This window comes from Macrotis lagotis, chromosome 5 (genome assembly GCF_037893015.1).
Source record: "Macrotis lagotis isolate mMagLag1 chromosome 5, bilby.v1.9.chrom.fasta, whole genome shotgun sequence".
Lineage (NCBI taxonomy): Eukaryota > Metazoa > Chordata > Mammalia > Peramelemorphia > Peramelidae > Macrotis > Macrotis lagotis.
Genome location: NC_133662.1, coordinates 262165505 through 262182819, shown reverse-complemented (window position 1 = coordinate 262182819; position 17315 = coordinate 262165505). Strand labels below are relative to the sequence as shown.

General features: G+C 59.3%; 1 protein-coding gene across 1 annotated transcript in view; it reads left to right on the top strand.

Annotated features, from left to right (window-relative positions):
- ARMC9 (armadillo repeat containing 9) overlaps window positions 1–9432 on the top strand; it is a 123250-nt gene extending 113818 nt beyond the window's left edge. The window contains exons 23-25 of the mRNA XM_074189669.1: window positions 5813–5936; window positions 7260–7432; window positions 8973–9432. Coding sequence (XP_074045770.1) covers window positions 5813–5936; window positions 7260–7432; window positions 8973–8989 — 314 coding nt within the window. The 3' untranslated portion in view covers window positions 8990–9432. The remainder of the gene's footprint in view (window positions 1–5812; window positions 5937–7259; window positions 7433–8972) is intronic.
- Window positions 9433–17315: the final 7883 nt, after the last annotated feature.

The following is a 17315-nucleotide window of genomic DNA, read 5'->3' as shown; positions in this document are numbered from 1 at the left end:
CCAGCACTGAGTAAAAGTGAGGATGGCTAGCCCTGGTCTTCAGACCACTTCAGGACTGACCCTTGGAGAAGCTCAAGGAAGGCTGCCCTCTGCCCCGGGGCTTCTTTTGGGAGCCCCTGCTTCATTACAGATCCACGGGGCAACTGCTCCACTTCTCCAGTGTCCAGCCCTCTTTCAGGGGCTCCTGAAGGGCTCTCCCACTTGGTGGCATCCTATTTTGTGTTGTTTCTGGTCATCCCAGCATGCATGAATCATCCCATTGTGCCTGCAGGAAACCCAGTTTTACGCAAGCTCTGAAAATGGGCATTTTACAGGTGTGTGTGTGGCGGGGGAAGAGTAGTTTGAGTGATCCTGGAACATACATCCCATTGTCTAGGGGATCGTTAATGGGTCTCCCTCCAAGAGAGTCTCTGAAGTCCAGAACACTAACCACTATCTATGGGATCCATGGGTTCCCTCCCAAGCTCCAAAGCAAAACAGGTCTCGGGACCAGGCTGGCCATCCCCTCCCAGCAGGGATCCAACTAGATCAGTTAGGCCAGTCATCTCCAGGACACTGCGCCTGGGCTGCCCGAGCTCTCAGACCAGGAGGGCACATCACCTTTCACAGGTGGGGTCAGCCCGCAGGCCGCCTGCACCTGGGACGGTGCAGGGATGTCTCTGCCACCTGCGTCCCGGCAGAGTGGAGGGTCAGCTCCAGGACGAGCCTCCCATCTGGCCTCCCCTGGCAGGCGGGAACCAAGAGGAGCCCCCGTCTGGACTCTGCAGCTCCTCCATTCAGCCACCAGCCCCTCCGGAGCCCTGCCGCTCCCTGCCAGGCTCCCACACCTGCTAGCCCTCATCCACCCACAGCAGGAAGTGAAATCCCGGGGCAAAGAGCAGGCGGCCCCTTGCTTGGGATCGGCCCTCACAAACTGGTCGAACTGCTCTGTGGACGTGCCTGCCGGCCCGGGATCTTGTTCCATTCCCTGCCTGCTTCCTCATCCCTGACATGAAACCGGCTCCCCCTCCCCAGGCCGACCCAGGCTCCCTTCTCAGCTTGTGACCCCAGATCTGCCAGCTCTAATGGAGCTCTTTGACTTGGAGGACAGTCCCTCAAGTAGCCTGTTCTTGTCCCTTTTAAAATCACTCCTTTTCCCGTCAAGAGAGCTTCCCATGGCACGGGAGCCCCCTTCTCTGGCTTAGATGAGTCCGAGCTCCCTCTCTTCTCCCTGATGTCCCAGGGATGAGGGATTTGCTGGGGAGTCTTGCAAGAGCGTCTCCAACGCCACCATTCAGGATGACCAGTCCTCATTGCTAGGTCACTGTGGCCTGGCTGGTCCCCGGACCTCCAGCTTTCCCTGTCCCAAACCTTCCGACCTCCCTCAAACCCTCTTTGCTTCACATCTCTTCTCTCTCTCCTGTGGCTACCATCTGCTGTGGCATGAGGGGTACAGTAACTCCCTCAGGAGCTGCCCTTTCCAGAGATCTCCATATCTTCCAATTTAAATGACAACTCCGAGGGTCAAAGGGAGGCTTTGGAAGTCTGGGTGTCTGCAAACCCCTGTATCCCATCCAGCCCCTACTTAAGATCCCCCAAGGAGAGTTCTTCCTTCTACTGAACTGAAATCTCCCCTACCCCCCACCTCGGAACTTGTGCCCACCCCTCAAACTCCCCCAGGCAGCGCCACCCCACCTCTCCTGCAGAGAGTAAATTGGCTTTCCGTGTGGGGTGAAGCGGCTCGAGGGGCCCTCCCCTCCCCACATTCCAGCCGTGCCAGTGCTCACCGGCCCCGTTTCCCCGCTCCTGCTTCCTGCTCCAGGTCTTTGGCCCATCCCCGAATGGCCCCCTCTTTCCTTTCCCAGCCTCCTTCCTGGCCCCTACCCCATGTCATCCCCTGAGAACCCCCCTCAGCATTGTAGTTCTAGGGATTAGACCTGGAAGGGACCTGAGCTAATTGAGGGAGGCCAGAAGCATGAGGAACGTCCTTGCACCCCGAGCCTTGGTGGCAGGGCCAGGACCCCAACTGCTCAAGTCTTTCGTGTACTGCTCAACCTGGACCTTGGGGATTGTTGCTCTGGAGCCAGGAGGGGCCTCAGCCTGTGGGAGGTGGGGCTCCTGCCACCAACCCCCCAGGGCCTCAGCTCCAGGCCCCTTCCCCATGGATGGACTCTGATGGACACAGAATCTGGGAGTGAGGTGGCCAAAGGGAGCCCCAGGATCCAGGGGAGAAAGCAGGAAAGGCTCCCAGGCAGCTCTGCGAGCCTCTGCTCCTGGGCCCAGCAGCCGGAGAGGCCGAGGTGGTCAGAGCCAGCCGCCGGGAAGGGCTGCCCGCCGGGGAGGGGCTGCGGAGCAGCTTTCTCATCCCTGGTGGTTTTCCATCAGAAGCCAAGACATCACTGAGGGCATCAGAGGAGGTGGTGCTAGAAGAGACCCTGGAGACCCCCCACCCAGCTGCCTCAGCTTCAAACCCAAGGGGCCAAGTTCATCCTAAGAAGTCAGGGGACTTTCCAGACTGGCCGAACTACTTCACAACTCCTACACCCGTTATTCATGTTTCTGCCCTCCCTGGACCCTCATCCCCTACTAGGAGCGGTGGATGGAGCCTGGGCCTGGTGTTGGGGCCCTGAGTGCAAACCCAGCCTCAGACACTTTTAAGCAGGTGACCCCGGGGTGGTCACTTTCCTTCTGCTGGCCCCAGTTTCCTCAGCTGTAAAATGTAGATAGCAACAAGCCCCATCTCCCAGGATTGTCCTAAGAATCCAGGGACATAACCTATGGACGCTGGCTTTCGTCGTTGCTGCTCTTCGTATGGTCAAACATGAGGGGGCCCGTCTTTCCACAGCCCCTCAACCATTGCTCATTCACCTTGGCCACCGGCCTTGGAGGGATTGGGAGGGTCTTCTGGGGGCCTTTCTTCTCTGGAGAGCCATCCATTTGTGTCTTTTACACGTGTGTGTGTGTGTGTGTGTGTGTGTGTGTCTCCATGTAGCTCTCCATCTCAGAGACATCCAAGCAAGGTACTCCCAAGAACATGCCTGCCTCCCACCCCTGGTTTTGGGGGGTACCTTGGGCAGAGGGTGTGGTGTAAAGGTCCAGCTTCTCCCTCATCCTGTTTCCTGCCCGTGTGCCGGGGTCCCAGCCCCTGTAGCCTATGGTGGGAAGGAAGCCAGGCCTGGCCCCACCTCCCTTCAGCTTCGGGATCCTGCCCCAGGCGCTCTTCCTGCAGCTGCCGGTAACCTCCCCTTCCCAGGGGGGCTAGCAGAGGCTCGGTCTGGACTGGGAGGCTCAGACTCCGACCCAAACCTGGGTGAACCACAGGGACTGAGCTTCCAGACTCTGCTCTCCAGGGACTGCTAAGCAGATGATGGGGAGAGAAGGCTCATACACAATTAATAGGGTGCAAGGGGGAGATCCCTTCAGCCTCCCAGGCTTCCCCCCCCACCCCGTGTTTTACAGCTGAGAAACTGAGGCAGTGAGAAGCCAGGATTCTGACTCCAGAATCAGTGGTCTTCCTGCCCAACTGGAAGGGAGGAACTGCAGGAGGTGGAGATGGGGAAAGGACTGAGAGGGTCTTCTCAACCTTGGGGAGGGCCAAAGTCCCTGAGGACAAGGGATGGAGGCGAGAAGCATGGGGCAGCGCTGGGAAGGCTGGTGGAAAGCAGGTGGTATCGGGTCTGGCATGCCAGGATAAGGCGCCTGTACCTTACAGCCCTCAGTGGAGACCCTGAGGCCGTCTTTGAGTTTGGAATGACACAGGCTTTGGTCTCTTGGGATGAGTGAGCCAGGGGTGCAAGGGGCAGACTGGACACAAGGCGATGGGGGAGTGGGGCTACTGCCCCACTGCAACTCAACAGGCTTTTTAAAGCATTGGAGACGGGCTCTGGGTTAGCAATTAAGGACGGGAGACAAGTCTCCAGACATTCTCTGACATTTCTATCCTATCGGAGGAACAGGGGAAGGCAGGTCATACGTGCCCAGCCGAGTACATGCTAGTGACATACCAGAGCGAGGGTGGCGCAGGAGGCCCAGACCCCACTTCTGCTCCATCCTGGCTCTGGGACCTGAGGCCGGTCACTTAGACTTGATGCTTCTGAGGAAGGGCAGGCCTGCCTTGGCAGAGGCTCCCCATGCCATTGGAACCTAGCAGACCCTCTCCCCATGTACAAAGTAAGAACAGGCTGTTAGGGTCAGAGAAGGCCTTGGTGACTCCCCAGCCTCCGTGAAGGAGCCCCGAGCTGTCTGCCCAGCCCTGGCCTCGGCCAGCCTCTGTCTCCACCTCCACCTGTACAGAACTCATGTACCATCCCCTTTCCCTCTTCCCAACTTCCCCAGTGCTCACTCTGAGCTGACCCTCTTCCTCCTCTTCCTCCTCCCTCCATATTCAGTCATTGCTGAACCCAGGCCATTGACTGGTGGGTAGTAACTTAGGTCAGAGACCAAGGCCTTGCTCTAGAGGGAAGGCAGTGGGGGAGTAAAGAAGAGGGGACACGTGGATCGGTTTTGTGAAACCAACAGGACTGGTTGAATGTGGTAGAATGTGGGGAGTGGGGGGCAAAGTAGAGAATAATAAATGGACCTTGGAGACTGACCCTGTGTACCAGATCTGTCCCTGAAAGGGATTTTGGAGGTCATCGAGTCTAGTCCTCATTTTACAGGTGAGGAAACTGAGTCAAGAAGTCACTGACCTGCCCAGGGTCACACAGTATGGGGCAGGATTCAAACTTGGGTCATCATTATCACTGAACTGGAGATGTTCAAGGGAGAGGCAAAGTTGGAGACAAGTTTTGGACCTGTTGAGTTTGGGGTGCTGTGGGGTGCTGGCTCTCCAGCAGAAGTCTAGCTACCCCAGGTTGGATGGAGGTTAAGATGTCAATTTGGACATGATGACCATAGAGAAGGTGATTGGGGCCGTGGAAAGGGGTGAGATCCCCGGGGAGGTTAAGAAGCCCAAGGGAAGGGGCGGCTAGGTGGCACAGTGATAAAACACCGGCCCTGGAGTCAGGAGTACCTGGGTTCAAATCTGGTCTCAGACACTTAATAATGACCTAGCTGTGTGGCCTTGGGCAAGCCCCTTAACCCCATTGCCTTGCAAAAAAAAAAAAAAAGGAGCCCAAGGGAGATGCCACATGCCACATGGGAGGGGCAGAGTTGGCTTCTTGTGGAGACACTTGGATATTTCAGCTTCCACTGGAGCTGACGGGCCGGGCCTCCCGGCCTTCACGGGCCATGGGGGATGTGGCCTTCGAGAGTTCTGGCCATTTTTCAGACTTCCTCAGAGGGGAAGAGGCTCTTTGGACAGGAGGGTCATTCTGCTAGCATTCAATTAGTAATCAATTGACAATCCAGGTATGATCTGATCAGTGATAAAATGGTCATTGCTGCTGGCTGCCCCCAAGTCTCCAGGGCCTTGGTGTTGGCTCCCCTGAAGCTAGACAGGCAGGAAGCCTTTATGGAAGGCCTCTCCCATGTACCCGCCACTGTGTGATGAGTGGCAAAGGCTAGTCCCTGCCCTCGGGGAGCTCACCTAAGTGAAGAAGGCAGCATACCCACAGACCAGGCCTCAAGCTGAACGGGGCCTGGAAAGGCTCCCGGCCCAGAAGGGGAGCGGCTGGACAAAGCCTGCTGGGCTGGAGGGACGGGGAATGTCCAGTCCGAGGAGTCCGGGACGTCTCAATCTGAAGCTCCGGGGACATCTAGTCTGAGGGGTCGGGGATGTCCTGGTCTAGGGACTCTGCCTTTCTTGGATTTGGAGCCCGGAGAAATAAAGTGAGTCTTCCAAGAAGTTTGGAATGGCCCACCTTGACCTTGAAATGTTCTCCCCCTCCCCCAGTGTTCAGCATGGAGCCCTACAAGCCATTTGCCTACAAGCGGGAAGGCCAGCCTGTCCTGCCAGCCAGTGAGCCCAGCCAGGCTCTGGAGTCTGCACAAGGCCAAGAGGACAGGCAGCCCAACAGGTAGGCTGGGGAGGAAGCTCTCGGGGCTTGACCACCCGGTTTTCTTTCCATTCTCAGTCTTCTTGCTCCCAGGGAATCTTGTCTGACCAGGCCTGGAGGTCCAGAAAGAAGGGGGCCATGGTGACTGGGGAGCCCCAATTCCTTCTGTTTTTTTTTTAACTTTAAGGCAAATGGGGTTAAGTGAGTTGCCCAGGGTCACACAGCCGGGCAATTATTGTCTGAAGTCGGATTTGTACTCAAGTCCTCTGCCTCCAGGGCTGGTGCACTATCCACTGCCCCACCTAGCTGCCTTTCCCATTCCCTTCTGAAAGCCTCGGCCCCTCCATCTGTCAGGGGCCAAGGTCGGCCAGGCCGACCGGCCTGCTCTCACATCCCAGGACTGGGGCTGGGGCCAGGGCCTGACCGTCTGGCTGAAGAAACTGAGGGCTCCGGGGGTGGGGGGAGGCAGCGCCCCAGGGCTTGGTCTGGGAGGTTACCAGGGGATGGGGTAGGATTTGAACTCAGGCCCTTCTCCATGAGGTTTTCATGTGAGTGCAGTTCAGTTCTACTTTGTGAGCTTGAGAGACGAAGAGGAGAGCCTGGACGGGGAGCCGGGCTCTTGTCCCCCTGGCGTCTGGGTCCCCAGCCCTCTCCTTCAGGAGATGAGAGGGGCTGCCCAGAGCGGGCCGAGTCAGGCTGAAACTGGCCTGACTCGCACCCTCCACTGCCCAGCTCTCTCAGCTCTTCCAGTCACCCCTCCTCCTCCTCCTCTTCCCCTCCCCCCTCGTCCTCTTCCAGGCTTCTCAGTGGCTGACCCAGAGGCAGCTCTCTGTTGCTGGTGGTGGACAGAGGAGGGGGCCGCCCCCCACCCAGCAGGCCATCCTCTGGCTCCTCTGGCTTCTGACCAGTGTCTGGCCCCAGTGCCCAGCCTGAGCCCCTGGCCTGGCACTGGCACAAGGAGGGCACCCCTGGCCCCTTGGGTGGGCTGTAAGACCCCCATGACCCCTTCTGGCTCTGACCCCTGAGGTTCCGTGATCTCAATGAATCTGGAAGTTGGCCTGGGGGGGGCTGCCCACAGGCATGGGCGCCATCTCCCTCCCCGCCCTCCCCATTCAGGCTTCCTGAGCTTTTCCCGTGGGGCCTGTGGTCATTCAAGTTCATCCCCAAAGACTCTTCAGTCAGTCCTCAGAGCCCTGGTATTCACTCTCCGGCCACCCCACCCTGGGGAGTGGCTGTGGGGACCCCTGGGAGCAGGTTGGGGGGCCCTGGATGCCGAAAAGTTCTCTGCTCTGAGACTGGACCCCTCGGACCAGCCCCGACCAGAAATGGTCCCTGTCATTCCAGAGAATTCACCACAGCCTTCGCCAGCAAGCCCCGGATCCCTCGCACCCCTGAGCCCCTGGGCTTGAGTCCCCGCAAAACCAAGACCCCGGCCATCGCCCCTCAGTTTTCTCACTCGGGACCTCAACAAACCAGCCGGCCCAGCTCCACGGGCTCCTCCGTAAGAAGCAGGCAGAGTAAGTGCCTCTTCCCCCACTGGCATCCGAGCAGAGTCCACCTGGAGAAACTGAGGTCTGGAGAGGGGGGCCTGCCTGACCTGGTGCCGGTCCGTGCCGAGCTCTGGGCGAGGGCCTGAGACGGCTCTGGCTTCGAGAAGTTTATATTCTAATGGGGAAAAGCCGTGAGCAAGAAGAGACATGAGTGGGCAGGGCGACCCTGGGGGAGGGGCTGAGTCTGGAGGGAGGGCATTCCAGGCAGGAGGGCACAGCCCAGGCAAAGGCATGGAGACAGGAAATCTCTGGCTGGGGAGCAGCAAATCAGGGTGTGAGGTGTTTGTTGGAAATGGGACCTAGGGAGCCCCCCAACCCCCAGCCACGGAGCCAGGAAGGAGGAGGAGGGTTAGAGACCTTGAGAGGTGGCCGGGAAATGGAATGGCCATGCGGGGGCTCCTCTGGGGCTGCGCCAGCCCAGTGGGGGAGACCACAGAGGCCACGCCAGAAAAGCTGCCATCGACCACGCAACTAGTCACCCTCCCGGCCCTGGCTCCTAAAGCCCATCGGTTGGTGGGTCCCTGCTACCCCTCAGCCTGCAGAGGGGGGCTCTGCCCCGGGGTGGCTCTGCGGCCTTGTCCCAGGAGTCCTGGCCCCTTACATCCGCTCTGGCACAGCCCCGGGCCCCAGAGGAAGCTCTGGGAGGAAGGGAGGCCTGAGCAGCCTCGGACTTTTGCTTTCCAGGCCAGGCCCCAAGTAATAAAAATCACCACGGGATGAGGACAACAGCGACCCCTGACCCGGCGCTGACCTGGGCCGCTGGAAACACTGGGCCGGGCTGCCCCCTTCTCTTTCCACCCTCCACCCATGTGTCCGGGAGCGAGGAGGGGAAGCAGTGAGGCCTGCCAGGAGTGTCCAGCACTTTGGGCAGAGGGGCCCTAGTCATCCTCCTTGCCCCCGGGGCTGCCAGGGCTCCTGAGTACAGGCCGGGTACAGGCCTCCCATCAAACGCCGTGCCGCTCAGTAAACATAGTGACGTGATGGCGGGCCTAGAGAATAGGGTGCTGGGCTAGGAGTCAGGACCTGGGTTCACTCTTCCTTGACTTGGGCCTCAGTTTCCTCATTTGAAGGAGGGGGTTTTCAGGATGGACTATGGGGCCCACTCTGACCACTCCCCGGCTGTTTCTAACTAAAGCAGAGCCCAGGCCCAGATGCCCTTCCTTCAGTCCAGGTCAGCTGAGTGCACTGCTTGGGCGCCTGCTGTGTGAGGCTCTCCGGAGGATCAGGGTTAGACTGGAAGCCCCTGGCGCCCACCGGGGGCTTAATGTCCCTTTCTTGAATTGAAGAATTGAATTATCTGGAGAAGAGGCTGAGACACCCACCTGGGGGGGGCAGGGGGGATTATTGGGGGTGTGTCAGCACTCCTGAGCCATAGGGGGCCAACCCCAAGGAGCCTTGAAGAGCCCCGGTGCCCACGGGCAGAGCCTGGGGGGGATGGTGGTCCTGGCACAGCCGGGCCAGCTTGGCATGGGCATTCTGGAATGAGCAGTCTCCTTCTCTCGTGCAGGCAGCCACAGGAAGTGAGGCCGGCCCCGTCCTCTGGCATCCAGGGCCTCCACAGTCGACGCAGAGACCGCCAGCTCCCTGCCCACACACAGCAGCGGTCGTTACTTGCCGGGCAGCAGACTGGCCCTGCCACCGGGCATGCCGACCCCCAGTACTAGACAAGAGTTATTCCCCTCACTACCTCTTCCTCCCGCTGCCCAGAGCACCAAGATGCTCAGCTGGAAAGGGGGGCCCCACCCTCGACTCCCCAGACCTGGGGTCCACCCGCCAGACAACGAGGGGGTGACCCAGGAGTGCCCCGTTGAGCTGCAGATGCTGCAGGTCAGCCCTGGAGTGTAACTTGGGGTAGGTAGGGTGGGCATGCAGAGAAAAGATGGTTGAAAGGAGGTCGAGGCAAGGGGAAGAGAGCATGAAGATCAGGCCGCCCCCTCTCCAGCAGAGAGATGGGGGTTCAGTTGGGGGGGAGAAGGGGGCAGGGGGGCCACCCCAATGAAAGGGCCTAAATACAGTTTATTTTAAAAGGAAAACCAGAGCATTGAGTCCTTCATTTGTAAAGGGGGTTCAGATCCCCCCATCCAGGGGAGCAGCTCTGGTGGGGTTCAGATCCCCCAGTTGGGGGGAGCAGCTCTGGTGGGGTTCAGATCCCCCCAGCCAGGGGAGCAGCTCTGGTGGGGTTCAGATCCCCCCAGCCGGGGGGAGCAGCTCTGGTGGGGTTCAGATCCCCCCAGCCAGGGGAGCAGCTCTGGTGGGGTTCAGATCCCCCCAGCCGGGGGGAGCAGCTCTGGTGGGGTTCAGATCCCCCAGTTGGGGGAAGCAGCTCTGTCTCCCTAAAGCCCTTTGTGAACTTTGGGGGGCTACGTATGTGCGAGCTGAGTCAAGTTTGAATTTCTCACGGTGCGGGTCCAAGAGCAAACCAAAGCTCAGACATCTCCAGCCCTCACACTGAGCCCCTTTAAAACGGGTGGCGACGAAGGCGATCCAAGGGGAGTGTAGGGCTCAAGGGGGCATCATCCTGGGCTCCCTTGGCCCCACTTCAGTGTCCCATGTGAGGACACTCTGTGTTAAGCCCTGCTAAGGGAGCCAAGAGATACCCCGGCCCACAAAATCCCATCAGCCAGCACCGGTCCCCTCCCTCATCAGTGATGTGGCCCCGGTGCCCATCTGGGCATGGCCAGGGTAGACACGGCTCATTTGCTGCCCCAAGGGGGACTGAACTAGGGCCACAGGAGACCGAGCAAAGGGGCTATGCTGGAGAGGGTGGTGGGATCCACCACAGACCACCTGGGCGGGCCTCAGGAGGCACCTGGTCCCACCCACCCCATTTTACAAAAAAAGGAACGGAGGCTCAGAGAGGAGAAGGGGCTTCCCCAAGGTCACAGGGAGAGCCAAGACCCCCAAAGAAGTGATGCTGGGTATGCCAGGGAGCCCTTGTGTGGAGACGAAGAGGGAGGAGCTGCAGGCAGGGGCACAGCCTGGCCAAAGGCCCCAGGACCGGAGATGACCTTCCCACGAGTCTGGGGTCTCCGGGAGATCAGCCGGGAGACACAAGTGGGAGCCGCATCGGGCCATCGGTCAGCAGAGCCGGGGGTCACATGGAGGGGGCTGGAAGATGAGCTCCCCCAGGGCCTCCCAGGCCCCTTGGGCCCCGGGTCCAGGACCAGTCGAGTCGGCATGTCATCCTTGAGGCCGCGGGGCCAGCGCAGCTCCCAGAGCGGCTGGGCGGCGAGGAGAGACTTGGCAGCGATGCCCTGGCCGCCGGGCCAGCACCTCTGTCATCAGACACGTGGAAGCCATGCCAGGCATCTTCGGGGCACCCCCAAGGCTCTTCCCTGGCCCCAGCCTGACCTGAAGCTGCTGTGGCCCTGGCCAAGGTCCGGGCCCCCAACCATGGGGGGAGATCAGAGAACACACCTCGGCCATGTCCGTGGGCACATGCCCCGTGGGCACATGCTCGGCTGAGGGGGGGCGGGAATCTAGCAATTTTGGATTTATTTCCTCTTCCCCCTTCCTCCCCTCCCCCTCCCCCCCTTTTGTCTGCAGCCGGACCCAGAGGCAACTGTTATCTTCTTTAATTTGTCCCTTCCTGGGTGGAAAGGGAAAAACTGAGGCTGGGAAGGGGGGAGGGGCAGGCCCAGCCTGCATTCCCCCAGAGCCGCCACACCCCGGGGCTCCCTTCTGCATTCCAGGGCAGAAGGGGAAGTCAGGTGGGTAATGCCAGGAAAGTGAGCCTTCGGGTGGGGACCTTCGGGCCTGGACCATCCAGAGAACAGAATGGTGGGCACCAGGAGCAGGGGGTCTCCTAGGTGAGACACCCACGGGACCCCCCGGATCCAGGGCAGAGTCATGCCAGGTCTCACCTCGGTCCATGTCACCGTCTGTGACCCGGCCAAGTTTCTGTGGATGGACGGAGCCTCCCTTGTCAAAGGCGCCTCCAGAGGGAAGGGCCCTGAGCCGCCACCTGGCCAACGCCTGCATTTTACAAATGGGGAAACTGAGGCACAGAGAGAAGCGATTTGCTCAAGACCACCCGGAGAGGGGTGGCACCCGGACGGGAGCACCCAGTCCGACACCAGGCCTGCTCTGGGTGGCCTTGGCAGAGCAAGCCTGAAACCAGGGTATTGAATCCCAGCCCAACACCTCCCTGTTGGCATCGAGCACCTTTCACAGACTGGTTCCAACCTCCCCTTGCCCTCCCTTGGCTTGGCCAACTCCAACAGGACGCCCCGGCCTCGGAGGGGCTGTCCGACCTGAGTTTGCCCCCAGCCCACCCCTAAGATCAAAGAGAACACGGAGAAGCCTCCCACAGACCCTTCCTCATTTTGATGGGGAGAGATCAGAGGTAGGGAGGATGGAGATCCAAGTGGAAATGAGGCCAGGGAGGCCTGGGCCGGCCTGGGGGTGGGCGGCTCCTTTTCTCTCCAGTTTGGAAGCTGCTTTCTGCTCTCGGGGCAGATAAACTCCGTCACATGGATTCCGGAGGAGCACAGGGCAGAAATGGCCTTGCCCTGGTGCCCAGATGCCCGAGCAGGAAGGCCCAAAGGGGAAGAGGACCTGAAGCCTGTAGGAAGGCCACATTCCCCTCTGGCCTGGCAGACACCCCAAGCTCACCCCAAAGTCCCACCAGTCCCCTCTCTCTGGGCACAGACGGGCACGGCGGAGATCCCCCGCTCAGGACACGGCTCTTACCAAATGCCAGAGCCGCAGTGTGGAGCCAGACCCCAGGGGCCTGGTCAAGGATCCACGGACCTCCATGGATGGGCAACTCGCCACTTCCGCATGGGGCTCCCTTGGCCCGTGGGCTCGTGAGATTTGGGGCTCAGAGGCGGTCTGCTCCGTCCCCTCCACCTTACAAGGAGGAACACAAAGGGCAGAGCAGTGAGGGCCCCCGCCCAGGGTCAACCAACAGCCAAGACCAGGGCAGGGCTTGAATCCAGGCTCTTAAGGTCCAGTCCAACATGGACCATTACATCACGGTGGCCATGGCTGGGAGGGACGAATGGAGAAGAGAGGGAAGGAGAGAAAGTGGAAGAAAGCGGAGGAGGGAGGAGGGAACCGTAGAAATGAAGTGACCGAAACGTCCTTTGGACCCAAGGGTTCCCACCCTCGGGGTCGATGGCACTTGTGGTGCTTGGATGGGAGCATTCCTCTGGCGAGGGAGACGGATGTGATGGAGAGAGAAGCCCGGAGAGCTCCAAGCACCCAGGCAGAGGGGAGTCGGGTCCGCGCAGCCAAGATGATCCGCACAAAACAAGCAAAACTACAAAATTACCCAGAACAGGGCAGCTGGGTGGACAGAGCCCAGGCCCTGGAGTCAGGAGCACCTGGGTTCAAATCCGGCCTCAGACACTTAATAATTACCTAGCTGTGTGGCCTTGGGCAAGCCACTTCACCCCATTGCCTTGCAAAAACCTAAAAAAGAATGATACAGGCCTGATGGGTGGCAGAGGAGAGAGAAGGAAACTGAAGGAAGAGCCTCAGCCCCTGCCTGGGACTAAAGTAATAAGCAAGTATTAGCCTCCAATGGAAGGGAAAGAAGGGGCCTGCCCTCCGGGAGCCTCCAGTCTAGGCCAAGAGATAAGGAAGCTCCAAGGAGGCTTTGTGCTTTGTCAATAGAAGCACTGAATAGGGCTAGTGGGAAGGCCACTGATACCTGCACGGGCTGCTGGTCTTCTCACCACGTACAGGTGAGGAAACTGAGGCTGCAGGGTGACCTGTGAGGTGGGTGTAGGGACAGGACCCCAGGACACACGGCTAATGCCCAGGATTTCCACAGCCCTTTATGCTTGGCTAAAAAGTGTCTCACTTAGTCCTGGTGGGGGGAGATGATCCCTATTTTACAGATGAGGAAACAGAGATTAAAAGTTTAAGTGACTTATCCAGGGCCGCCCAGCCCGGATTCCTGTACCACTCCCTGCCCCTGGGGCACCACTTAGATAAGCTGGCACCTCCCTCCCCTGCAGGATTTGAAGTCCAGGAAGGACCCTGGGACATCAGGACCCTAGACTCCTAATAAAGAGGTTGATGCTTGAGAGAGAGGCCTGTTTCTAGCACCTTCTACAAGACCGGCCCTTAATAAATGTGGGATCCATGCTGTCCCAAGGGGCTCTGGGGACTCACCCCATTCCCATCCTGGGCCTCACTCAAGCTGATGAGCAGCACAACCAAGAGGGGAGCTGGGGCCTCTTAGGTGGTCTCTGGGACCAGTCTTGGGGGTGCCCAGGAGGCCGGCCTCAGTCTCCCCATCTGTAAAATGAGAGGGTGAGCTCGGTGACTTCTGACTGTGCCCCCAGCAGTCTTGGAATCGAGGGCAGGACCCCTTTGGTGTTGCTCTCTGCAGCCCTACTCAGAGCCTCTCCTCCAGAGTGGGGGGGGGATGTGCTTTCCAGCCTCGCCTGCGCCTCGATGACCCTTGTTGAATTGTTTTCCAGTTTGTTTTTGTCAGAAGGGATGGCGGCTGGCTAGGGAGGCAGCGGGAAGCCAGGGTCCAAAATGAGAGAGATGGGAGAGCGTGAGGAATTCATAAAAACCTTGGCATCCTGACTGGATCAGGCTGAAGGTGCCCTCTGGGGCGGGACCTGCCAGCCTCGGGTATCCATTTCCTGTGGCCACCTGTGGAGGAAGCCCCCCCCCACCTGGAGAGATGCTTGTCTGGTGGGGCCGGGCCAGGCCTTGGCATCTCTGTGACAGCCTCCGGGCCCGGGCCTGGCGATGAGGGATGAATGGCTGCGGGCTGGCCCGTCGGCCCGGTCTGCCCGGCCCCAGCATGCACCGGGAACGCTTCTGAAGGTATAAGGGGGCTCTGTCGGGGGCGCAGCTCTTCCCCCTTGGCCGGGAGCCGGGGAGGGGGGGCAGGAAGTTCCTGGGAAAGAGAGGATTTGTGTGTGAGTCCTGGGCCGGGGAAGGGGGGCCGGGAGGAGGGAGCAAGAAGACTAGGCCAGTGTTCAAGGCTCGTCCTGAAAGAGGGCAGTGTGTGCTTGCACTGAGTCACCCCGGAGGGCAGGACCGGAGCCGGGAGCCAGCCTGGGGCTCGGGCCCGGGCCCACCTGGGTCCCGAGTGGGAGCATGCAGCCCCCGGGACGCCCCAGGGGCCCACGGCCCCATCCCTGAGCCCCCTGCGAGCTCACAGAGCAGAACTCTATCTGAGCAGCCCCCCGAGTCTCTATTACACGGGCCTGGGTAAATTGAGTCCAGGCTCCCGCTCTGGGGGGGAAAGGGAGGGGGCAAGAGGAAGGAAAGCTTCCTGAGGGATGACGTCCCCCCCTCTGGGCCGCTTCAGCACGTGGCCTTGGACTTCGACTTCCGGGGCCAGGTTGCTTTTTTGGTTATTGGATTTGTCATGGGCTAGCAGGGTTAAGGGACTTGCCCAAGATCACCCAGCTAGCAGCACCGGAACTCGGACCTTCCTGATCCCAGGGCTGCTCTAACCACTGCCCCCTGGCCCTCAGCACCCAGCCCCCTCACCGCCCATAGCTTTAGGCATGGTAAATGCTTCTGAATTAAAGAAGGCCTCCTGGAGTCAGAAGAGGCCCCTCCCACCCCCTGCTTTACAGAGAGGGAAACTGAGGCTCCAAGACACAGTGGGCTCTCTTCTAGCTCGCCCCGAGGACACCGGCTTTGGGAAAGTCCCCCTCTGTGCCTCAGTTTCCTCACCCATAGAGTGAAGGGATTAGACCAGGGGCCCTCACTCAGAAATCTGTTTCTGGGAGGCTGGTCGGACCCTCAAGTCGTAAAATGGGGGCATTGGGCTAGAGTGGGATCCAGCCCGGGCCCAGGGTCTCCGGACAGATGTCTGGCAGGGGGCCCTTGGCTGGGAAGAGATGGACTCTCTTTTCCCCAGGCCCTGCGTTCTGAAGGCATTCCTCCGGTCTCCCAGGTCCACCAGGAAGGCCGGCCGGTGTGGGGACTGCCTCTGCTGACCCCCAAGGAGATCTGGGGCAGATAGACCTGCAGCTGGCCCTGGGTGGGTCCACCTCACAGGTCTGACTGGAAGGGTGGGGATTCCAGGCAATCCTCAAAGGGAAAACAGGAGAAAAGGAAAGTGAGAGGAGAGAGGGAAACCCCAGAGCAGCAGGAGGAGAGCTGCAGGACAGGGCTGGGCCCTGCCTCAGTGGGCCCTGCCTCCGGGGCTCAGCTCTTTCCCTTTGCTTACTCCAGGGAAGATGGTGGATGGAGACGGGAGCTGCAGAACCAGGAAGCTGAGAGACCTGAGCTCCAGCTTTTCTCCCAGCCTCAGTTTCCCCATCTGTAAAATGACACTAGATGGTGACACAGTACAGAGTCATCTTCCTACATTTAAATCTGGTCTCTGGGACCCTGAGCAAGTCAGGTCACCCTGTGTTGCCCTCAGTTTCCCCATCTGTAAAGTGAGCTGGAGAAGGAAATGATGACAAACCCTCCAGTAGCGCTGCCAAGGAAAATGCAAATGAGGGCGCTTCCTCTAACCTCTGGTTCTGCAATTCCACAGCAAAGCCGTGCACTTGCCCTTCAGGACTGACCTTGCCTAGCCCTGAGAAGGCCGGGCCCCCCAGGGAGGATTGATTTCCTTTGAATTTTGTTGGTGGTTTTTTTAGGTTTTTGCAAGGCAAATGGGGTTAAGCGGCTTGCCCAAGGCCACAGCTAGGTCATTGTTAAGTGTCTGAGACCACATTTGAACTCAGGTCCTCCTGACTCCAGGGCCGGTGCTCTATCCACTGTGCCACCTAGCCGCCCCTGGGGGGTTTTTTAATTAAATTTAGAGTTTTGTCCAGCTAATAAAAATCTATCTTCACTCCTTCCCCATTGGAAAAAAAAAAGACCCTCAAATCTCAGGAAATAAATAAACATATGTGGTCAGCGCAGCAAACCGCCTCCCCCAGCACATGAAGGTCTGGGTTCAGATCTCTGGCACTGAAGCGAATTCAAGGCTTTGGACTTCACACTCAAGAGGCGGCCGAGTGGGAGCTCCCTGAGGGCAGGGGCACCGACTCCCAGTCGCCCCGCATCTCTGTCTCTCCCTGTTTCTCTCTTCCTCTCTCTCTCTGTCTCCACGTTCATACACTTACTAAATGATCTGAGTCCCGGCCCTCCCTGGGTGCCCTGGAAAGGCACCTCCGCTTTCTGGGCCCTCATTTCCTCTCCCTCTCTAAAAAGAGGCTTGAACTACTCCTTGAATCCCGATTTGGCAGATGAGGAAACTGAGGTCCAGGGAGGAGCCGTGGCCTGAGCTCCCACCAGGGGTGCCGGCTGGGATGGGACGTGGACTCCGAAGTATTCCAAATGCCAACCTTTGACCGGCCACCTACAAAGCGGGGAGCCCCAGGGACCCCTGCCTTTGTCTCTCCATGAGTCTGGTTTGCTTCCGGCCTGCCTGGGGAGGGCTTCACTCAGAACTGAAGCAGTTGTTCTTGCTTTCAGGAAATGTCAAAGAAATGATAAAACCGTCCATCTGCAATGGCCCCCGCCCGGTTCAGTCAGAAAGTCCAGGGCGCCAATCTGCACCCTAAAAGTTCTTCTGTTAGTCCCTATAGGGTGCGGATGACTCGGCTTGGAGGCTTTGGCCACGGGGGCAAGGAAGGGCCCGGGGTCCCTCCAGGGGCTGCGTCTGCTGCTCAGGTGGCTGATGACCGCACCCTCTAGGGCCCAGGATCCAGGCCGACATTCCAGAGATTCTGTTCTAAGGCAACCCCTTGGCCACTTCTGAGCTCCCTGGTCCAAGGAGCCTCCAAAGTCTGACCTTTGCTGTTCCATATTCTGAGGTCCCTCTGACGGTCTGTGGTTTTTGTTCTAAGGTTCCTCCTTAACTGACACTCCCTTCCAGGTCTGACCTCTTCTATGTTCTAAGCTTCCTCCTAAATCTGACACTTGG